The 24988-nt window shown below is 43.7% G+C and overlaps 1 protein-coding gene across 2 annotated transcripts in view; it reads right to left on the bottom strand.

The window, feature by feature from the left end:
• The window catches only part of FANCM (FA complementation group M), a 1896264-nt gene that overhangs the window by 166745 nt on the left and 1704531 nt on the right, over positions 1 to 24988 (bottom strand). For both annotated transcript variants that reach the window (XM_069638749.1, XM_069638750.1), the window contains 2 exons: positions 7815 to 7897; positions 7639 to 7710 (listed from right to left, as the gene is read on the bottom strand). In XM_069638749.1, the coding sequence (XP_069494850.1) occupies positions 7639 to 7710; positions 7815 to 7897 (155 nt within the window). The remainder of the gene's footprint in view (positions 1 to 7638; positions 7711 to 7814; positions 7898 to 24988) is intronic.

Consider the following 24988-nt stretch of genomic DNA (forward strand, 5'->3'; position numbering starts at 1 on the left):
TTGACATGATAATAATATTCTTTATATTTCCTCCGTTGTTCCTTGAGCTTCTCGAGGATACCATCCATGTTCAAAGACTTGACTTTTTTTCTGAATATCAGGAAAGGCTCAATTGGTTGCAAGGCAATCTGTCCTCATCATAACAAAGGGCTCAATTTCCGTCGCTGGAATGTGGAGTCATTCTGTAAGCGCCCAATGACTCAGAGTATCCCTCCAGGATAATGAAATTGCCACAGCCAACTGAATCATTCCATCCTCGTCACCAATTGTAGCAAGGATGGCGAGGAGACGTAGGTATGAGGAGGAAGAAGGTTTATTGATACAGAAGACCCCCGGAGAACCGGGTAGCAGTACCGTCTTAGACTACAGCTTAATGGTTTCACTCCATGGCATTCCAGAACCTGTGGCCTCCAAAGCTCCACAGAGGGACACCGAGGTATATGCAATGAAACACCACAACATCCTTCTGAAGCGGATATCCATGCCCACAAATTAAGGGAGGGGAATAAGTTGTTCACCAAATAGGGTAGAATCCTGAAGTGGGCATATCGACTCAACAGTGTTCCAACCATGAAGCGCGTCTTACAGGTAGGAGGATGACAGTCTCAGTGACAGAAGACATGGGTACAAACTGAGCGATAGTTAAACACCATCATCACCGAAACTATCACAGAAAACAGATGCTCACCTTTCATTAGGCCAGGGACTGCAAGAGGCAGCACTGACCCCTGGGTATTAATACCTCACCATATGCAGCAGTGTCCCATGCTGCCCTCAATCAAACGCCTGAAGGACGTACTGATCAGGGACTATAACAACTTATGCGTGATATGACACCTAAACTCTCCTTACTTTTCTTCCCACGCTATTCAGTCTCCTGAATTTTTATCTTTAGCTCTCAAATGCATGGTTAGTGAGAGTATGGAGTCTTAATCAAAGCTCAGAGCCTTCCTAAGCAACATACAGGAGTTTGCAAACACCACAGCTTGAAATGAGGAGATTCTGGCTCTGACCTTTTTCTTCCACCATTTGTAACTCACTTTGGCAACTGCCTTACACAAATAAGTCACCTTGAAGCGCGTGTTTTGATTGCCAGCCTGCATAGAGAGACAGCCCAGGCTCATACACCACCTTTATTTCTTCAATCCACAAGTTTGACATTTCAACCTATAAGACTCTTCTACAACTAATATTTCCCACTGCTGCTGCTTGAGATCCTTCTAATTAACATTGAGACCACCAGACTGATACCTACCTCATGGTTTCTGCAAAGCGTGTTTAGCCAGTGAAGCCACAGACAGGTTGTTCTAGCAAGAGAGCAATATTTAAAAACACGAACCCCAATTAGGCATGACCAAAGGGGCACAAATAACTACACATTATTTTAAAAAGATTGTCTCAAACAGGGAAAGACCTACATAATAGATGTTTATATCCAGTGGTAGAAAAGAACATAAGTACCACCCTTGAAAGACCTACTACAATAAAACCGAATAAAGTAAAAAACCTCAACATATTTTAGGAATTAGTTCCTTAAGATAACATGGTAGTGCTTAAATGGCGTGAGTTGGAAATCTCAGCACCAAATTCCTGCCATTAAAAGCAAAGGAAATAATGCAGTACTTTTTCTCTAATATAAAAAAAAATAAACATTACTGAAAGCTGTGGCCTTAAAGTGAATTTGAAAGTCTGGAAGACAGCAACTCAATGTAAATCAAATGGAAAGGTTTAGTTGAGGTCACATTTTAGCTCATATTTATTTGCCATGTTCACTTTTAAAACATGGTGCCTAATAGTAAAAGCTAGAGTTCTAATTAACTTTACATATTCAGTCAAGTTTGAATTTCAGTACGTTGCAAGAAGTTAAGTTCAATTCACACACAAACAATTAAGCAAACTTGACAATTTAACAGTTGCTCCAGACACACACAAATGTAAACACTGATGTTGGAGCCAAAATTGCAAATGCAAAAGGCTCAACTGTGGCAATCTGGGTTAGATGTGTTGCCATCAATAAACAGAGTTTACAGAACAGGGAACATTTGCACGCTTTCTTCCCACTGTACTTAATTCTGGGACCATCCACTGACGCTCCCATGAGAAGAAGAGTGCTGCATTAATGTATTCTGGATACGCTCAAATTAATGTAGGGTTCGCCGTCAAAACATCACATGCCTTTGGGTGATTGCCAAAAGTTAACAAAAAGATATATTTTTCCCAAGCACGCCAATTTAGCAATTTAAATCTGCATTACTCTAAAAATGGGGCTTCCAAGGAGGGGAGTGTATTCACAGCTTTCTATTCTTCGTCACTGTGCCTGGCCTAGCTATTCCTGAACATCTAAAGTCCTCATTGTAGAAGTTAGCTGTCTTAACAGACTCAAGGGCCTTTTAGCATCCCCCCCTATCTCCTCAGACCCCCAAGTATCTCTGTTCACCAGACTAAGGAGCTTGATGAGCCATTAATGAACCATGGATATAAAGTGTAAAAATTGGCTATTTATTGGTGATTGTGTCAATTGGACCAGATGCTGTGTGGCAATGAAGTTATTTAATGTACACACGTTTGAAAATGGAGTGCTAGGGAAATGGACAGGAACAAATATACCTGATGAAGGGGAACATTTACAACAAATTGGCCAGGAAAAAGATCTAATTTTTTCCATCATTACTAGTACCAAAGATAGTTGTAGGTTGGAAAAGGATGTCCATGCCGGGGGAAAGGGAAGTGCCAGTGTGTGAATAGAAAGAGCTTTGACTCCTGTAGCAGTTGAAGCCTGTAATGCCAGTTCTTTGTGGCATGGACCAGCTGCATACGTCAGTGATAAAGAGGTCCCCATGCAGAAAAGAGGAATACATGAAACACAGCACATATCGACACCTAGAAGGGCAGTTCTGAAGTGATCCAGTACAAGCCATGCAAAATCTACTCACCCACTCGTAGTGGCTAGTACTATTAAGTCGGGTCGAGTGCCATTCTTATGCTACTCGACCTTGCTGGCGAGCCTACCTAGGATGTTTGTTTCCACAATATTGTTCTGCCAGTGCACTTAATGTAATGATCATGGCTGTCCACTTGGTGGTGGCAGCGCACACAGCATTTCAATGTTATATTTTGTTAAGCAAAAATAATGGGTTTCAAAACCTGCAATTAAGGCAAATGTCATAACTAAGAATTATTTCTAGTAATTCTCCTAAAAAGCCACTAAATGGAAGCCTCCAAATATATATTTTTTAATATGTTATTGGAAATGTACAGAGCTCAGTCTCACGAGATTTCTAGCAGGAATGTTTTATGCCCCCATTAACTGTTTCACAACCTATGGTCCACGGTGCATGTGCGGCCCGCGCCAGGTTGATGACTTTCATAATACAATGCAGACCACTTAAAAGCAGTAAAAACAAAGCGGGCTGCACTGATGAAACTCATCAGCCTGCTTGTTTGAGAATGTTTTTGGCCCTCTTTTGGCTCTGCACATGCATTACATGGCTGTATGTCTTCTGAGACACGCAGTCCGAATGCTGAGCCAATAGACAACCAGCAATATGGCAGCTATGCCAGCTATGCCGGCATAAATGGGCTTGTGTTGTCGGCGCCATTGTTGTTGCCAGAAGATTGCACGTTGCTCTGAAAACAGTCACTGGTTGCAGTGATCTCGACCTACTTTTGCGCAGACCATCACTGGAGCCTTTGCCTGCCTGCACTCTTGGCCTACTCGGAGACCCTCGTTGCCACAGACCTTTACAAAGCATTGCTTTGCTATCCAAGGTAAGAGGGGGTCAGTGTCAGCTGTGTGAGAGCAAGAGAGGATGCGGGCTGATTACGGGCCCATGCTGGCAAATTATACACGCCCATCCGGGGGCACTGGGAGTGGGGAAACCAGTGGTGTTCAATATAGAGTTTGGAAGCAGTAAGCCCGTAATTAAACACTGCATGTATGCTACATGGCCAGGGCAGAAGTTGAGCATTTCTCTTCGGTGGAGTCGATAAAGTTTTGTGACCAGCAGGTCTAGTAGGATTTTAAAGAATTGTTTAGGTCTGCAGTAGAGAAAAAGAATTTGTGGCACAATACCAATCCATCTTAGTTTGTGACTAAATGAAAATTAAGTTTGAAATAAGCAGACCACACAGCGGCATGGTCTCAAGCACATGATGGAAAAACCGCATGTGTATTTGGCACGAATATGGATCATTGTTGCCACAACTTTCATTACCATCTACCGAAGCAGCTGTGTTCCCAGACACTGGGAACATAATGAATGAAATGTCACAAAGGTCTATTAAGATGTGGGGGAAATCACAGTATATGTAGTTGGGGATGGCAAACTCCACCAAAAAGCAATGACAGAATGGTCCATCGGATGGTCTCAGGTCAAATGTTGGAGCAAATAGTAGATCAGCATACCCATGTCACGAGCTGCTGGACACGTGCTTAGTGTGCGAGTCCGCTTTTGTGCTTCCAAAGGTTTTAATGCAATCCCACCCTTGTTTTTAAAAGGTAACAAGGGATATTAGCTGCCCAGTTTACCTTTTATCTTGCCTGTCAGACCATTTTGTAACACACCAATTTGGACCCCTATCCCATTTTTTCCACTTTGAGGCAGAGGACAATCTTGCTTCTCATCCATTCCCAGACAGGGAAATACTGCAGCAGACAGAACATTCATCCAACAGTGATTCACTAGAACATCCCCAAATCTCTTCCAAGGATCCGCTTATTTTCGCATAGTGACCATGTATGTTTGGTGGATGATTTCCAACACCCTCCATCTCCTTGAACTTTTCCTTCCCTCTTCCACTCTGCAATTTCGTCAGTCAAGTTCAGCACCAGTAAAATGCACTCTATTCTCAATGTTATTTTGTTGCACCCTACTAGCTGTAAACCCAAGTAGGACATTGTAATTCAGGGACGAAAAGAAAGGAGTTGTAAATATACACACAGATTATTCCCAAAGGAGCAGAGCAGCCGCCTAAGAGGAGCCCAGTCTCCACAATGCTCCAGGAATCACCATAGGTTTGTAGGCAGAGCCAGCCTCAGAACTGTATTCTTAGCAAGGAACCTACATACTGAAACTAACCTAACATGGGCCTCTCAGAGTTCCCTTCCCCAAGCCTTGGCCCCTTTGGTCTCAAAAGGTTCACACCAAAGTTCACATAGCACAAAAGTTCGTACAACACAAAAGTTCCACTTGTCAGGATTCACCTCTCAAAGCACAGTTCATTTTCTTTGGTTCAGAACAGCCTTTCGATCACTTTGGGGATTTCACTCCCGCTTCACCCTCAGTGTAGCTCCCCCTTTTTCACTTTCTCTCAAGTGACACAGTTCACCTCCTCCTTTTAACACGGGCAATATCAGAGACTTTCGAGAATGCAGGGCTTTACTCCTCCACATGCGCAACCACTCTACTTCACAGCCCCCTCTTCTTTCATTCTGTTCTTTATCCTGCTTTAACTACTGCAGTGCCTCTAATGCATGGACTTGTCTTTCCCCCAATGTCTCTGGCACCTTCTGCCGTTCCGTGCCACTTGCATTCTTCTTTTCTTGCATCTTAATTTCTTTCCGTGCCGTTTGCACACTCTCACTTACTCTTTTCACTGGTGCTGCTGGCACGCTTCCCTTTTCCCCCTTTTTCTTCTGTGCCGCTCGCACGCTCAAATTTGCTTTCTTTTTCGGGTTGCTCTCACCATCTTGTTTCTGCCTTTTCTTCATAACTTGTAATGTGTTTTCCTTATATCCTTTTGTACCACTTGTCTCCTTCTTTTGCTGTCAAGCCGCTTGCACACTCTTATCTTTAGTTAACGCTCCCGCCTTACACAAGGATACCATGTTTCTCATCCCATAGAAACTCACTGGTTAGCGCGGCACTGTCGGGAAGACTTGTCAGTTTCAGTGTCGAGGTCAGGGTTTCACCACCTGCCCCTCAGGTACCCATGGGACCTAGATACCTCCCAGGGGAACAAACAATTGCCTAAACACTAGCAACAGGATGCAGCAAGCCCCAATCCGGCTCCCTGGAGACACAGCTCCCTCGCCATGCTGCAACCCCTCTGACACACCAGGTCAGCGTCTCGGGCTGCTGGTCTCTTTCGGGGTCCTCCAGCTGTAGCCTCCTGTAGTTCAGCTCCCACGGTCCATCAACACCTACAGCTCGCTCATTTTCACTGGCAGAACTCCACTTTTTATCCCTCTTCAGTATTTAACTCCACTTTTTATTCCTCTTCAGTATTTAACTCCACTTGTTATTCCTCTTCAGTATTTAATTTAAGTCAGATGTGCATAGTTTGTGTCAAGTGTCTGACTGCCTGTCCTCATTAAAGGGACATGCTGGTGGTGTTATGTAGTAGGACTCTCCATTCATCTTCCTCCTCACAGTACCTTTCCCATGGGTAATCTTTCTAACTCTCCGTCGCCTCTTCCTCGTCCCAGTATATGTTGGAAATGGGGAGGGGAAAAATAATATGACTGATATTGGCTCTTACAGGGTAAAGCACAGTAGGGTGATTGAAAGAGAGGAGAAGGGGAACCCCTGATTTTATTTTCATATAACCGGGCTGATTCCCCTTTCCTTAGGTCATTTATTACTGCTGGTAATATACAATGGAAAGACTGGTGTTGACAACAAATCCTGTGATCTGAGGTATGGAGTAATACAGTGGTGTCAAGGCTAAACAAACGATTCTGTTCCATCTGATCTTCATAATCTCCCACCTTTGCTATTTTATTAGATTTAAGCCCCCTTCTTGGAGCCGAGATAAACTGACCTGCATATCTCATGAAGGCATCAGGGACGTCTTCCTCATCCCCTACTTTCCCTTTAGGATAACGCGCCTTACCTGGGGGGTTTCCAATAGTTGCACACCCGGACTGCCCCCAACCAAGTGATCCTCCCTCGCTAGTTCACCCCCATGTTTGGGATCCAAAAGGGAGGGCCCGTCCCAGGCCACCGGAATAGAGGAACCCCGGGGTCTACATGGGAGAATACCACCAGGTTTCCCACACTAGCTAGGTCAATTTGCCACTCTACGGACAAGGCACAGTGCTGGTAAGGCCACTACGGCGATGACTGGCAAACACTCAAGAGTACAAGAAAAACAGCACCGTAAAAAGAAAGTATTTTAAAAATGACAGCTTGGTGCAACAAACTACAACATGAATAAACAAAAAATGCATAAAGAAATATAAAAACAGTGAAACAGGAATCTAGTCATAGCGGTAATGACAATAGGCATCTGAAATGGGAAAAAATACATCAGTCATAGCAATGTTACCCAGCCATCAAGCGCAGCAACAGGCCAGAAATAACAGACAACTGGATTGCTTGTAGTCACGTGAAAGTCATTCGCGTTGGGAGTATACTGACTGGTCAACATCATGTTTTCAAGCAATTTGTATTTCTCCGCATGTGGACTTCACACACTACTGGTAAAATATATGGGGTACTAATTACAGGCCTGGTGATGTCAAACCTAGGACCCTATCAGCACAAGGGTAAAGTGACCAGGTGAGGAAAAAAGGTCAGAGACATGCTTGCTGGTTTTGTCATCAACAACTGCAAAAAAGTTCAACCTTTAATAGAAAAAAATACAAACTCATCCCTCATTCTTCATTTCCGTTTTGTGCAGGAAGTATGTACTTACTGTGTCCAGTATATTTCTTCGTTTTTTGACAGGATGAACTGGTGAATCAAATTCAAAATGCCGATTTGTGACCTGGGAGTGGGGAGACCAAAATATGAATATGAAGTACAGATAGGGTTAGAAGAAGGCAAGTGTGCATTTCTTTACTGCCCCCACAATCTCATTTAATATATCACCTCTGGAGTATTCAGAACATTTGTAGCGGTCTTTTTCCTTTTCTTACAAAGAAACACTTCGTCTTCACTTTCACTGTCACTTCCTATGGAAAGTTAGTAAAAAGATAATCTGAAAAAGAAGGTATTTTCATTGTGTTTATGTCAAAATGACACCTGAAATATGCACGATCACACCAGTGAGTAGGTATATTTGAGATACATTGTGTGAACAAAATCTATCCAAAAATCCAGATTTTCACCTAGCTATTTTCCTAAGTACAGTGACAGAGTCAAGGACCTGATCGTGTCAAGAAGGGATGGGAGTCATGGGATCCCTCTCAACCTGGGGCCTGAGGCTTATCACACGGGTCCCCAAAACCAGTACATCCATAGCCGGAAAGTGGGAGTTGGGAAGCCCCCAGGATCTGTGTTTTCTACTTGTGCCTGCATGAATATGTTGAGTACCACCAATTCCTGCTCAATCCATGTTGTGCATACTGCTGGACAGTATTTTACATTTTATCCCATAGGACCACATTACCCAGAAGGTATGGCGGTGGAGGAAAGAGCAAGCAACACAAAGGTAGAGAGCCAATGACGAACTGAAAGACCGCGGAACAATCCGCACATCAAAGCGGCTATCCAGACACACTACATGACAAGGATGCAAATTGCAAAATGTCTTATATGTTGTGTCTTCAGCCGGACTGCAGAGCGGGCCACATAGCAAACCAGACACTCTATTCAGTTCTGATACATACGAACTCTGGAATTGACAACAACTTTAGCGAGCCACCATTGTTGAATGCCAGAAGACATACAAACTCTTAAAACGGACTAGACTGAGCAGGCTGCCATATGCCGGTAGACCCGCATCTGAAAAAAAGGTGGGGCTAAAAGCCCGTTAAATATGCTCATAACTCTGAAACCCAGCCTCTGTGGAGAAGGAAGCCAGTGACTGGCCAGTGGAACCAGCTGAGGATGATAACCAATGGAACGGGGGAGCGCAAGTTATAAAGGGACCTGGACATCAAGGCAGTGTGGGTTGTTCAAGTGAGGTCAAGGCAGTAAGATTGTGAGCAAGGTGAGGTACTGGTTGTTAAGAGAAAGTGGTAATTGGGTCTGAGAGTGCTAGCAAGGTGATTAATGGAGAGTGATTGAAAAGGGTGACAGAGTGAAAGGTAGGTGACTGTTGAGAAAGGGTGGGTAGAGTGGAGTGTAGCGAGAGTGGAGGGTAGAGGTAGTAGAGTGGGAGGAGAATAAAGTAGATAGTAATACGGAGGAGAATGTAGTGGGGAGGTGAGCGTAGTAGAGAGGATAGTAGCGAGAAGGAGAGTCTAGTGGAGAGCAGTGGAGACTAAGATGAGAGGGTGGAGATAGCTAGTAAAAAGAGAGGGACATCAGATGAACCGAGGGTGAGATGGTGGAGCAGCAGGTAGGAGGGTAAGGGGAGAGGGGGAGACAGAGAGGTGGGAGAGGGGGGAGAGAGGAGGGAGAGGAAAGGAGCAAGAGGGGGGAGGAGTACGAGAGGTAGAGGGAGAGAAGCTCAAGGTGAGGAGTATATCACTGTGGCACTTAACCCAGTTGGAAAACCATTGTGATTCTTCTGAGAGGTCTAGATAGGAATCACCTAGTAAGCTACAGAGGGAGATAGAGGCCATGTCCAGTCATGCGAATTGGATAGTTGGGAGATACCCATCTCTTGTGACCATCCAGAAGTGTAAGGACGCGTGAGCTCGCAAGGGATAAGCTATGAGGAGACATGAAGGAGAGGGACAACCTTTAGTAAGCCCCTTTACAAAACCTTCAATGACAACCCTTGAGCCTTCTCTGCAAGTAAGTGTACTCTTGAGGCCATCTGTGACAACAGCCACTCAGCCTTGAGGGAGTTCAAGAGTTACTTACCCTTCTTTCTGGGCTCCGTAAACCACAGCCTGCTTATGTGGATAACTCCTTCTGGTCAGCTCCACTGCTTCCGACTGGCTCTTGGGAGAATCGACATTGGTTTTGAGGACCCACAAGTGCCCAAGTTAAGCCTTACTGGTGTAAGCAGGTTGGGCCTTATGCTGGCAACTTCAGCTCCAGACTGGTCACCAAGGAGATGGCTACTTAGGCCTGACTAGAGAGTGACTCAGTAGTCTTAACCCCCATCATTCTGAGGGTAATTATGCAGGGACCCACCAACCCCGCTCCCTCTATGCTCTAGACGTTCATCAACAGTCCTGTACCTAGAAGGGACTCAAACTTATTCCTCTGTCTATCCAGCTCAGACAGTGCTGAAGGATCATGGGTGTTGCAGTCTAAAACATATTGAGGGCCACAATCTTGGTGTGTCCCCTCGTGTTTCCATCTCAAACTTTCTTCTCCATTCTACATACTGCTTGCCACCTCCTACCCACTTCCCTTCTTTAACTCCTTCTCGTCTGAATTATCAACTACCTCCTTCCCTACTCTTACCCATCTTCCACCTTTACATTTCTGCATTCTTACTACAATCTCATTGATGTAACGCTATTCTGCCTTCCTCCAGATAACTTCTGTACCTCCTCTGCAACCTCATTAATTCATATGCATTTCCCCTGGCCTTTGGCTGGCCACGATTGCCACCTCCTTCTTACAACTCTTTCCCACCTCCTTACTTCATTGTGTGTTTTCCTTCTTCCTCCCTTTAAATCTTTTATGAGTACTTTCTCTTTCTTAAAATTCCCCACCACCTTCCTTACATACATACTCCTCTATCAAGGCCACCCCGCTCCAGCCTCATACAGCAGCTCCAATAGCAATGTACAGCTCTCCAACTCTCTCCTGCTCTGCTGTCAAACTCCCCTAATGCACTTAATCCTCTGCCTGCTGTTACAGTCCTGAATGGCCGATAATTAAAAATGTTGCAAGGGTAGTCTTTTCACCTGTGGTACTATGGGTATAGGGCCTTTGTATTAGCTAAGCAGGGATGTGTCCTGCTTTCATTCAGGTGCAGACTTCTGCACAGGTGGTCTTCAAGCGAGGGATTAATTATAGGAGTTGCCATCGTGGATACTCTTTTTTCTCCATTCTACCACACAGAACAAGTAGTTCCCAGCAGCTTCTCTTTTGCCTGCGTGTCTCCTTTCCCGATGCTCACCGGGTGCACCTGATAACTCCTGCAAAAGAGGAAGCAACAGCTTGCTCTTGCGGTTTTGTTGTGCATGTTCTGTATGAATGACTGTGCTAATGCTACTTCAAGACTGTGGGTATGTTTGAGAATTATATGTTGCAAATTATTTTGCCAACACTATTTCCTAGGAAGGCGTGGCTGCTTTTCCTATGGGGTGTACACTCTGGTACCTAAAAAGGGACAGCAAAACTAAATTCCCCTGCCTCCTGAACTTGGCATGATGGGGATAGCAGGGGGCTACTCCCACAACTACCCCCGTGGCCCAGAATCACATAGCGAGCAGCAACAACCGGTCCCTTTTACTACTTCACCCCGAAACTCTTGGGTCAGGTGGGGTACTTTGACACAGTCTACTGGTAGGAGCCAGGAATGAGACGCAGACACAGAGGACTCATGGTTTTGGTTATAGACTTTTATAAAAATTAAAAAGGGGCTGGAAAATGCCTCACTATCCCTACTCTAAGGGGTATTTTCCCTTCCTCAACCAAAATGAAGGGTCTGTCCATTGTCAAGATATCCGAATCCAAAAGTAGGTCATGTGCCTGAAATCCTATCCTGGCCCTCACACTCTAAAAATGAACTCTAAAGTGCAAGGCATATATTCGTTTTCAAAAATTGATGAGCATACTTTGCTAATTCACATTTTTTTGATTAGTAAACAAACTAATTTGATGAGCAATTTTGTACTAACATTTAATGTCACCAGAATTAAGTGTACCCCAAGACATAACATTAGCAAGAATTCAGAAATTATTTATCTGTAAAATGTAAAGATTGTCTGCATGAATGGACAAACAAATGATGAAGAAAGCTCTAAAAACATTTTTCAGTTCAAGGCTTTGTGTGGCTGGGTCATGCAGTCAGTGTTGCAGCACATAGCTGTTTTAACTGGAAAATTAAATTGTCTTGGTAATAATATTTCTTTGCATAAAAGCTACAGCTTTACTTCTGATCAGGCAGTTGTAACTGTAGTTTTTTCCTTTGGTACTACTTGCATTACTGGCCCAAACATATCCATGGTGCTGCATGGGTGAAAGCAGGGGCACAAGGACTGTTTCCTATTTTTTGTTGGGAGTATTTGTACTCACTATTTTTATTTTTTGGGAGTATTTGCCCTTCTTTAGTGAGTAAAAGTGGCCGATACACCCCTTATCTGTAGGGATGAGGCCACCGACACTGCCCAAGGATAAAATGCACATTTCTATTCTTGCCAGCACTGGTGTGGTTGGGTTGGGTCAAATGATTTGCCCAGTATCACATACTTTGGTTAAGCAGTGAAGACAGAATTTGCCAGCAATTTAAGCAACGTACCTACAAGCTCTAATTATTACACATTTGTTTTTTTGATTCAAGAACCACAGTGGTCTTGTTTATTTGGAAAGTACACCCAAAGTCTATGATGAACTCAGCTTAAAAAAAAATAGCTCGGACTCAGTTTCTGTGCAAATGTGGTGTTTAAGGCATCTAGTTTCTTTACACATAGTGAGACTCGTCACAGTTAGCTTTAACGTTAAATCAGCTTGAACGAGGGTCTCACATTTCCTCTTGTTCTAAGCACTATTGTGATGCAAGTGCCAACATCCCCGATCACAAATCAAATATTGCAAGTCGTAGTTTGCTGCAGACAAGTTTAGAGCAGTAATCGCCGGGCCTTTGTTATCTGTTCAGCGAGCCAACGGGAAATAATAAATGATTTAGCCTTCTGCAGGCTTTGTCATCAGTGCAGAGCTGCGTGCTAGCAAAGGGCTCTGGGCCTAATATTTTGCTATCCAATGGGATCAAACAGCCCTGCAATTTTAACACAGCCTGCTGGCAGAAAGCAATTGGAAATATTCTTTAAATTGTGATTTAAGGAATTTTAGAAGGCTTTCAGCCAGCACTGGCTGTGGTTTTAGTGCAAGTGGCTGCAATTGATATTTCTCCCACACGAACGACTGGTAGAAAATTAATTCCCAGCGCAGCCAGTTGTTAACAGCCCTGCAGCAGTAACACATTCTTCGATTCTCGTGACTAAAGCTCTACCCTTGGCAACAAAAACAAAATTATTTTTTTTAGAAAAAAAAGTTGGGCTAGGCTCCTTACTTCTCGGGCCTGTTGTTATCAAAGACACAGTGGGAATGTCCACTCTGCCTAATCTTCCTTTAGAGACAAATTCCAATTCCTACAAAATAGGCAAAAAGCAACTGATTGCCCACAGCAATTCACAGGCTCATTATGGGGGGGCTCGAGAATCGACAGGGTCCCTCATCACCCGCTATGGAATGGAAATAACGGGTGGGAGAAATATTATTGCCAGCTAACACCCAGCCCTGCAATCAGGGACCGACCCAGCCCCGCAATTGGGGACAGTGTCGGGGCCTTTCGACCCTTACAAACAAAAGAGGCATCGAGCCTCTGGGGGCAGGGGGCACAGCAACTGTCCCAAATGCTACCAGTCCACAGTCACTTAAGCAAAGCAAGTCTTCATCTTCGTTCTGGGACTAAATATGCGCTTTGTAGTGCTTGTATTAAAGCTGTTGCCAGTTTGTAATGCTCCCTTGCTGGCTGGCTGCCTGCCTCGTGATAGTCGGCAGCTATTAACCTCCATGCACCACACAGGTGCCTTGCACAGTTTTCGCTCTCAGCAGGGGGGGCCGGGCGGACACACATCTTCAGCCAGGCCTGTTTGCACCCAACAGCCTGCTCGCAGAAGCCCTTTTGCAAGGCCTTCTGCAAGCAGCAGGCTGTGGAATTACTGTGGGGCTTGGGTTCTAGAAAGTGGCTGGAAAACGAATTTCTCCCACCCAGCCACTTGCGAACACCCAGCGCTCACAGTTATAACACAGCATGCTTGCAGAAGCTCGTTTGAAAGGCCTTCTGCAAGCAGCAGGCTGTGTTATTACTGCAGGGCCTGGGTGTTATAAAGTGGCTGGAAATATTATTGCCAGCCACTTGCTAACACCCAGCACTCGCAGTAATAACACAGCCTGCTTGCAGAAGCCTTTAAATATACTTTCATTCTCGTCACTAGAATGAAAGAATATTTGAAAGCCTTCTGCGTGCATGCTGTATTATTGCTCAAACACATTTGCTTGCTGAAGGGCTCCCCAACAACAGCACTCCACCTTACCTAGGAAGAAGCCCGAGCCGAATGTGGGATTGGGGCTCAGAGATCCATGTGCTGTTGACGTCTTTCCACGTGATGCAAACCAGCAGTACTATATTGCAAATTGCGATGCAATACCGCTTTTTTTTATGCCTTGAAGTGCTATTGGAAAGTGTCTATGATTCTCAAAGTGCATAAATGTTCAGCTCCAACAAAAGGGTATGAATCCAACAAAAGGGTATGAATCCAACAAAAGGGTCTTCGTGAACAATATATAATTATAATTTCTCTTTTATAGTGCGCTTCATACCGGCGACTAGTTTCTAAGCGCGAGTCCAGGATTCGAACCTGTGTTGCTATGCTTTGTCTGGCTTCCAAGATAAACGTGTTGCCCCTAAGCTATCCTCCTCCCCCATATTCACAGTTCTAGGGAATGACGCTCCTTCCCAGGTTTCTCTCCAATGAAATAAAACAAGAAAGTGCCAACAAAGAATAATAACATTGCTTGTAGCCCAAGAGGGGAACTCCCTCCTCCCGTTGCATTCACAGTTCCAGGGAGCAACTACAAAGCAAACCAATTCATAATTCCAAAGGTATAACTCTTCCTTGGGTTTCCTTTCTACTACTTGAAGTTGGCCTGCGGGCTCCAGACTCACAAGTTACTTTGTGTACTCCCCTGCCAGGTTTTCCTTCCCTTTGAGAAACCACTCACAATTTCAAGGGCATAAGTTCTCCTTGAGATTTCCTTTTCTGTTGGCCATCACATACTTTTTCACTTTCCCTGGTGCACTCTCCTGCAAGGTCTTGGATAAAGCCTTTCAGTCACTTGTTGTACAGTCTCTTAATTGCTTTACGTTGCCTGGTATACTCTTCTGCCAGAACTTGCATGCCATTTTCTTCTCTTTCACCCAAAAACAGATATGTGCCCACTGTTGGCTTCTTACTGCCGATTTCATAAAGTTAGTTTCCACATTCGTACTAGTATTTGTTATATTTCCTCCTTTCAAGTATGGGTCCAGTGCAGTGACCCATACGCAGTATTGTTCAAAGTCTATTTGAACCCTTTTCATGTTTCATTGAGTGTTCCTTTACTTTCATGGAGTGGCATGAGTTCTCAGGCACCCGGTATCCCATTTCTCTTCCCTGGGTTTACCGGGTGCTTTGAACGTCTCTTGCGCCTCTTCACTGCTTCGCCGGGCCGCCTGCTGGTTCAGTGTGTGCGTCGCGCTAGCTGCTGTAACTTTTTCATGTTTGGTTGCCCTCTTCGTGGCTCCCACTGCCTCTCTGACACAGGCGGCGGGTCCTTTGCCACTCGACTTGCCTTCCCACGATAAGGTTTTGCTTTCACTGGCGGGCTCTGCCATAGCTTGCTCTCCGGTCTTCTTGCAGTTCGCGGCTTCATCCAGCTTCTGTGCGTCTCCCACACGCCGTCTGTCCGCTGTCAGGAATTTAAACTTTCCAGCAGCTTCCGAAGACTAGACCGCTCAGTTGGCTTGCCGGGTCTAGCCATCTTTATGGCTCTGTTCCTCTTTCTCGTCTCAGTGCTAGTTACAATATGATGTTGTGGAAGCAGACAATGAATCTCACTGAGAGTAAATCAGTACTGCTCCCTGCCTCTTCCTCGTCTCAGTTATCAACACATCACTCCCTGTTGAGTATTGGGGACTGTATGAAGTAGACATAACAGGGGTTAGAGGGAGAGGGTTAAAATACATCATTAAGGCATAGGGAAGATAAGGAGTATCCCTGAAAGGAAAAGGAGGACACGCTTTTTCCTCCAATGATGTCTTGTCACATATAGCCACCCCCAGGATCAGGTAGCGGCTGAAGTCCCAAGGCCACATGGAAAGAGACTATCCAAGGTAAAGGAGTGATGACATCACTGGATTCATCACACTACCCTCTACGCTACTTTAAGCTTACGAGATCCTGCTTCTTTTTGGAAGGAAGCAATCATTGTTCCAACTTTTGAAAAGATGGCAAATCCCTTGTATTACTGTCCAATAAAAATATCTTGTGACAAGCATTTTACTACTTGTGCCGTCTTCACTTGTGCGGGAAAATGCTCAAAGCATAAAATCCCAAATAAAGGTTCCCTTGTATTTTTAGGTTTTTAAAGAAGTTGCAGTGGGCTAATGCAAATTTCCAATTGAAAAAAACCCCACTAAAAAAACGTGTGCAGCAGTACTTGCAGATTGCACTTGCTGATGATCATATACTCTGTAGATCGAAATATATGATATGCACAATGCATCAGACTCGCCACAACATTTAGTGACAATTCCCTTTCTCAGGTGGACCACTGAAAACATTCAGCACAAGTAGGAAGAAATAATATAATCTTTTTAGCCCAAAAAACACAGAAAAAAATTCAAGTTCAATTCACATCTTTCGTGGTCAGTGTAAAATGTCATACCAGGGTGTTGCTGAGATGGACACAGCATTGGGTTGATGAGTGTTAAAGTGCAAGCTGGTTTGATCGAAGAAATTCTACATTGGAGTTGGGCTTGACACTTCACCACACTAGAAGGAAGTACATGGAGCTAACGCAAAGTGCCTTCTAAATTGTGTGACAAAATCCCCTACCTGTACGCATTGGTGGATGGCGGGGTTATCAAGGAGGGCAGGGTCTCCTGCAAGCAAAGTGATGCTGGGCCAAGAGAATACATGGGGCAGATCCCCTAACTACATCCACCATGCCATTTCATACCACTTGAAGAGGACAGTGGCTTATATTACAACCGTAGATGCTTCTGACCCTTTAAGGAAAATCGAGGAACAGCAGTCCCGCAGCACCTGTATGTTTAACTGCCCTTGCGCAGTGCATAAACCTCCTAAGTCTACCTAGATAAAGAGAAGGGGACGTGTTAGTTCACGAAATCCAAGAGGCCAGTCCTCAGACAAGGTCTCCACTCTTATACAGTTAAGAAAAGAGCAAGGGGATTACACCGTGAGAACGCAGCAAGAGTATAACCATCCAACAGAGGACTGCTAGCGGGAGGGAGTATGAAAACAGGTCTCCAAATGGACCACCGTCCCCTGCACACCTATATCCTGCCAAAGACAGGCAATGTTTTAATAACATTTCATCTGTAATTTTCATAACAGATTATTTTTGTACATTTCACATATGAACAGTAGTAGTAATAATTTGCTTGTACACATCAAATTTTCAACTGACTGTCATCTTCTTTTAATTCGTATAATTTACCCCCTAACGCCCAAAGTTTTCTTTTTTCCATTGGAGACTGTGTTCTTAAATAAACAAAGTAGGGTGTGCACGGTTTACACATCTTCCACTTTTAACTGGAGCGAGTAGCCAGCCCCAAGTCCAACCTCAGAACTGGGAGCCATCATCAGGGTGGGACCTACCAGCCAATCTATATCAGCGCCCTAAAAAGGAAGAGGCTAGGCACTCCAAGATAGTGGATGCAGTTCTTAAATCTGTGGTACAGTAGAGTCTAGAGACCCACCCAAGCCCAGAGAACTATGACTTCTAGGTTCCCTACACCAAACCTCCACACTTGAGTTTAGCCGAGAGAAGCTGGATGGAGGAGCGAGGTTCTCTCAGGGACAAGCAGGACCACCCAGAGTGCTCGACAAGCCACATTAAGTACCACAGCAGGGATGTAAGCCATCTCCAGCGGCAGAGCCTGACAGCCAATCCCGTTAACACCAGAGAGCTGCTGGATGGAGGTGCAAGTGCAACAGAAAAACCCAAGGGCTCGGTCAGTAGGTGGAAGAGCTTTTTAGGTGCTAGCCAAAGAGGTGAAAAGACAGAGCTGGAGAAACAGGAAGAGCTACAGAGAAGAGAAGGGAGGTGAGTCTCTAGGGCCTGAGAAAAGCAGGCAGGAGACTGGTGGCTAGAAGAGACCCAGAAGTCTGAGGTAAGGACAAGACATGTGGCACAGGCGAGACAGTGCGGGGACCCAGCGAGCTGGGAGAAGTAATACACAGGAGATTGAGGAAAGGAAGGCCCAGAAAGTGGGAAATGTATTGGAGAAGTAGAGCACCCTGACTATTACAGGAGACGTGACTAGAGGTATAAAGAAGGCTCCCAAAGGAGAGAAGTAGGCAGGTGAATTTAAAAAGAGCTGGAGAATCTTAATTGTTTTAAGAGAGGTTCCCAAAGAGATGAAGAAGGGGCCCAAAGGGCTGAACAAGATGGCAAGGAGAATAGAGGGCTGGAAAATACTGACAAGCTTTGTATGAGCTAACCCTGAGGAGAGGTGCCAGGTAAAAGAGCAATTGGGGTAGGTGGTTGGAGAAACAGAACCCTGGAAGACAGTGAGAGTCATGTGAAGAACCCTGTCGCAGCTCTAGAGCAGCATCCTGTGGCACTGCTCCTTGCTGCAAGGTTCACCACTTACAGCCCCACTTGCAGAATCTGCCAAACAGCCTTCTATACTGAACCGAGGCTAAGGTGGAGGCTCTGCATTGTGAAAGGATTAACTGGGAAACTCTGTGGGAACCCTTAAACTCAGCACTGAGAACCAAGAAGAAAAGACCCTGACCATTGTGGGGAAAAGGGTCCAGGAACTCCTCAGAGACCAGCAACAAAATGGCCTAAAAAGGTTTAAGGAGACCCCAAATGCTGAGAATGCAAGTTCATTAATTATTGATTGATTTGCAGAGGAAGACCCAGTTTCACACTTGTTAAAAACAGGAAAAACTCGAGCACATGTACATCCCCAAGAGACTTTTGTACATTTGTCCCAGAGCACTACACCATCATCATCACAACTTTTGGTTTAATTTAGATCCAGCTCATTTGTTATTTTATCCACCGCTTGTGAACATTTGTAAATAAAGCCTGTGTTATTTGTATTCCCTATGTCTAGAATCTTTGTCGGTCATTGTACATCATGTGACAATGGCCTTTTTTTATTGATTTAAAACAGGCGGTATGCCTGATCGATTGGAAACACTTAAGGGCAGCCCTTGAAAGAGTGGGTCTGTTCATATCCCTATACGTATACTGTAAATTAAATCCAAAAGCTTCAGACCCTCATGATAAAAGTGGCCCGATGACAGTCCCATTTTCTCTCTATTGACAGTCAACGGTGTGTTCTTACTGCCCTCTGTTTTAAATATAAACAATAGTGATCTGACCCATACTTGGTGCAGAGAAGTACAGGATGTCTGCGCTGTTTTGATAACAAGTTACTCTGGGATCTGGAAAATTACATTTGGGGGAACCCTTTTTTTCCCTTGCTGCTCTTGAACAGGTCCATACACGCGATTTCCTAGGTAGGAAATTTTTTTAAACCTGTCACAGCAGATCAGCAAGGCTCAAACTGTTTCCAGGAAGCGTTTTGAGTTTTAACCTGAGTCTTGGAGAGGGGTATAAATATGGAAACAAAATTAGTTTACTACAACTTGTGAGTGGTTACAGCTGCCTATTTAATGATAATGATATGTTATTTATATAGCGCCTTAATCCAAAGCGCTTTACAGAGCACATATTTACATACAATATCACCCAACCGAAATTGGTACTAATTTATCGACCTTGGAAGGATGCAAGTCTGAGATGGCCTTGCCGGGATTCGAACCTGCGACCTTCAGATCACGCTCAGATCGCAGCAGCGAGCGCTCAACCCGCTGTTACTTTTGATGGATGTAAAAGATTACATATGACGTTGACCCGTGTGACTGTAATTTAGCCAGCCATTGGGACGGAGGTACATTAAGGCTGATCGTTGCGATCGAGAATCTGCTGATCGGGTTGCTTTATTTTGTGGGCCGCAGTAGCCTAGAATGGAAAGGGTTATTTTGGCAGATCATGACCATGACATGCTTGGCTAAGGCATCTGAAGAAGACCATTTATAGACCTGAATCCACTTTGAACCATCTGGCAGATAGATGTGTGTGCCAAACCAACGACAGTGTTGGAGTGGCCTTGAATATTGCAATGACTCACTGGAAAGTTGATGCTGTGTGTGGCGGGATTTCCAAGTATATCAGAAATAGACCAGCAAAGAAGTGGTGAAGCCCTTTCAATTCCTTTTACTTTACATTCAGTTCTGTTTCAAACAAGCCTTCTCGGGGATCTATTCCCTTTGCCTCTACTTAGGGATGTCCCTGTTTTGGCTTTTAGTTTTGTTTGCTTTTCAGTGTTCGGATCACTTCCCTTCACTTCACTTCAGGGATTTTGCTTTCATTTTAAAGAGACTTCCTATGCCGTGTTCACTGACACAGGATCACTCTGTTACTTTGGCTCCTATTATCTTTCAGGTTTCACTGTCTCTGTTGATTCACAGTTCACACCGGATCCCCCTCAGCCGGGCTCAGATCCTCTTAACACAATGTTCAATTAGTCTCCGTCCGCCGGGCTATAAGGAACTTATGGTGGCAACAGTAAAGACAGACACAAGTGATCACAGTTCAAGAGTATTTATTAAACTGTAAATGCAGGGTGGACAAACGCCTACTCTAAACCTAAATCTAAGATGGGAGCAAGCGCTAACCATCAAATGAAAAATAAGGCAGTCCTTGTAGCGTTGTGTCAAAATAAAAGAGCCTATTCTAAGAAAAACCTATTGCCAATTCCTTACAACTAATTACACAAAGAGTGTGGGATAGGGGTTATATTAAAGAAAGAAGTGTTCCAAATAATAAGCCAAGATGCGATTGCCAGTGGTCTCCCTTCCACACATTTTTGAGCACGGGACAAGGTGGGACTGGAGCAAAGCACATGCTCGAGCCTTCCCAGCACGATCTAACAGTTCCGTATCAGCTATCAGGTTCTTCGATGGTTAAGTGTCTTTTCAATAAAAGTCTCTCGCCTTCAAGGCCTGATGCTCGCAACAAACAAACACAAAAGTTCTGTTCTATGAACACGTTGGGTTAAGACTTCACCTCTGGGATGACTTCACCTCTGGGACCCCCTCTTCTGGGCTCAGACTCCTCAGAAATTGTATTCAGCAAATTCACAAGACAGTTCCCTTCTCAGTGAACTTTGGGTGATAGCTTTGCACCCTGGGATCCCCCTCGGCCGGGCACGGATCTCAAATGACAAGGGAGACACTTCCCTTCACCTTGTACTGCAATGCTTCTTGCTTTCAGGAACCTCACTGTCTTTTTAAACAGGTTTTCGAGCTTTGCCCCTCTATGTCGGTTTCCCTCTGTCGGATTTACACTCGCTGACTTTTCCCATATACAGTTCATGTACTAATTTTCACCATGCAGGATTCACTTGCCTTAGCTTTTGCAATCATCAGTCGGTCAAAGTCTTGACGGTACAGAGGATTTTACAAGACCCCTGTATGACCACTTGGACCTTTCTCCGCCTCTTCCCAAAGCCTTCTAGTTACGGTAGTCTTTACTGTTGAGTAATCGCCCAGAGTTTCCTGAGTGAGCACCCACATGGTGCCAGACTCCTCTGTCGCTGGTTTCCCCCTGCTTCGTTACTGGTATCACTTGCTTGTCAAAGTTCAATTAAGCCTTTGGCTAGTTTTTGTTCAACAAAGTTCAATTACTTCTCAACACTACTCTGGGACTTTCACATGTCTTTCACATGCCTTTCGCGGCCCGTCGGAGGCAACGACCTACAGTAGAGAACTCTTGTGGTTTTCGACCTGCTTCTCGCGTCCCTTGTTCCGTCAATCTGCTCCAGTAGGCTTGTTTTCATCCCGGAAGCCCTGCTCGTACTCATGTTCGGCCTTGCTCAGAGTGTGTCTTTGGATTCTGCCTTTTATACGTGTGAGGAGAGCCAATTGGTATCAGGTGTATGCACTTAGAATCAAGTGCCTGACTTTGACCAGATTAGCAGGACATGTCCAGTACGATGCGTGAAAGTTAGTACTGTTACTCTCCGTCACCCTCTTCATCGGCCCAGTGTTTGTGTAAAAAGCAGGGGGCAGAGTTGGGACCTCAGAGCATCCTAAAACAGAGGATCGGTTGGATCAACAAACTTCCACCCTCTGCTGCCTCACCCCCGCTCCGTGAAGACCCCTCACACAGGTGATCCTCCTGCACTGGTCGACCCCCAGGGTCTGGATCCAAAGGTGATGGCCGTGCCCTGGCCACCTGAGAGAGAGATCTCCAGGGACTAGCAGGTGAGACACCCTCTGGTTTCTCACAGTAGTAACCTTACCTTTTTTCCAGTCTCCGAATACACACTAGAAGGCTCTGATATAGGGCATGCAGTTAAGCAGAATTATATATTAACTGGTACACTTTTGTCGGTAATATTACAGTTCCGGTGAATAAAATCCCAGGTAACAAGCTTTGGAGGCAACATGACCAAGATATTTGATGCCTGAGTGTGGGTAAACTGAGCAGAAGGCTAAAAAGATCGGTTTTCCGGCCTTCTGTATCGTGGGGTTACTGCTTGTGGCTATTTTTCCAAATAGGTGAAAAAGGGGAGTTATCTAGTGCTCATGGAGTGCATGAAGCTGAATGGTGACACTTGGCTCATGCTAAATAGGGTATTTTGTCATGACCACTCTTAATGTGCTGTAGTATTTATAGTGCATGATACGCCATACACTTAACAATATTTGACCTTCTATTGGAAGACAAGCTTCAGAATACAGTTTGTTTAGAGAACTATATTGTTTTACATGTCATAAAGGTGAATGTAATAAAGACTGTCAAAATCTCTTTTCTTAAAATAAAGTATATTTCTTTATTAAACTGTTGTATGGTTAAATAAAACTTTTAACACTAGCATTTACATTACAATAAAAATCAAAACTACATACCATTCATACTCATTCATATTCAACAATCACTCAAAACCTATATTACATTTTCCTTACAAGAAAAAATAAGGAAAAGAAAGAAATATTCAAATAAATTAAGATATCAAAGACATTACTGCATCTTAAAACCAAGAGGCAATACACAGGAGGCCCAATAGAATTAAACCACATTTCAACATACCAGTGCCATATCACTCAATTTTTTCTCAATCTTAAACAAAATATGGTACGTAGAAAAATTTAAAAGTGTGCTATTAGAAGAATATAAAAGACCCCATAGTTGATCCGAATTAACATTTTCCAAGCAATGTCTCAAATTAAAATAGGCTTTGCAATAATAAGTGTCTCTGCGTCTCAACCTCCAGCTTGTAAATTCGGCAGTCTTTCTTGATACGGAATAGCAATCCATGGACCAAAGTTTTGAAAGAGTAGGGAGGAGTTCTAATCTCAGCTGAATAAAGAATCTTCTCACCTTTTGTATATATTGTCATACAGAAAAGCTGTTTTGGAAGACACGTTTTTAGAACATCTCTTACTTATTAATATTGTGACACATACTGTTTATTGAATATTTATTATGGTGGGTATAAGTAGTAGAGGAAGAGAATAATTTGCAAGACCACTCAGCAGGTATTCTGCTTCATTCATTTCTGTTAGTTTTCTCTTAGCAGCAAAGCATAATTAAAAAATGTAACTACATTACCCAGCACCATCTGGTTTTTCCATTACTTTTCTTTGACTTTTAAAAATTGAAAATTGAATCACTGCAATTGTAACTCTACATTCAACCCATGGCATGGCCCTCTCCGACCTCAATTCCTTCTCTCTGGTTTTTACTCTTGCAATGCATTTTGGGATGTTAATATTTTGGGCTATTAATAATTATCTAACCTTGCTGCGGCATTGAAGTCCACAGATCTTAAATCTGTGCCAATTCCAGCATTATAATTTGTCTAATGCCTAGCAAATGCATTACAGATTTGTTTATATTTCAAATAGACGAAAAATGCATTCTGCCCCATATGTACCTGTAAATCTTAAATACAACCCAGGAGCCATGAGCCATCACTGTGTTCAGACAGGCACTCTTACAGCATAGTATAGATTTAAAAAATGTAGCTTTGCATCCAACAGGCTTTTTAAAAGCCTACATCCCCAACTGGTCACCGTTTTACGATTTAACATGTTGTGTGTAACATGTGGTGCATCTTGCAAGAAAGCAATGCTCAGAAAATTGTATGGCAATCCCAGTGGACCACAAGGCTTTCTTGAAACTAGAATTCGATTTTTTTTGCAGAGTAAACCCTCCCTTCTCTCACCCGAGCCCTGCTTATTTTGCTTCAGTTGCATGGGAGCCAGCACAGAAATGAGGGTTGTTACACCGAAATTCCTGCATATGTTCTATTGAACTACATCTCTTTAAATATTCAGTATAATTTTATTTTGGACCACCACCCATTTTTTCTGAAACAAAGGTTGAAGCCTTGCTGTTGCTTTGCTGCCCACATATCTTAAATCTGTGCCAATTCACCAATTATCAAAAGTTCAGTACACCAAACTATCAGCAAATAATCCCCGTGTACACCACTGCTGTTGTCAACATAAAATAGGATATAATTATATATCAATCAGAACCTAGATAACCACTCAAAATGTAGTTTTCAAAGCATTAGTCAGAAAAGGATGGACAGCAAATCAAGTAGATGTCTCGGCTAGAAGAGTAACACACTTTATGGCAAGCCTCTCAACACTGCTTTTATGCCTTAGGTTTAAGAAGTATTAGATTTCTTTCTGAATGACTATTTATTTATTGTGCATTTTTAAGGCACTTATATACACCAAGTAAATTGTGTTTCAAAGCACTCACAGGGCAGCAGGGAGGGATCAAGGGAATTAAAATCAAACAATGAAAGATAGAGGTGGACCCACTAGGCCTTGTGAGCATTCAGAACGTGCAAGTGCAGAATGCTATTACATACAGGGGTAACATTTAATAAAGGAAACCCAGGTACATGGGATATTATTGTCCCATGAATGGAAGTGCCCTCCGATTCAGTTTTTCACCACCGTTTCCACAGGCAACAGGAAGCTTTTAGAAAATAAACAACCCAGTCAACACTGCTCGTGAATGTTATTACTTCTCTATGTCATCACTAGCAACAAGAGTTAATTAACAATATGGTGCATTTTTCTTAAAACAAACCAGGGAAATGTATATTTATTTAATAAACACCTTCACAATAAGGT

Source organism: Ambystoma mexicanum, chromosome 14, assembly GCF_040938575.1.
Source record: "Ambystoma mexicanum isolate Mex_15411 chromosome 14, UKY_AmexF1_1, whole genome shotgun sequence".
Taxonomy (NCBI): domain Eukaryota; kingdom Metazoa; phylum Chordata; class Amphibia; order Caudata; family Ambystomatidae; genus Ambystoma; species Ambystoma mexicanum.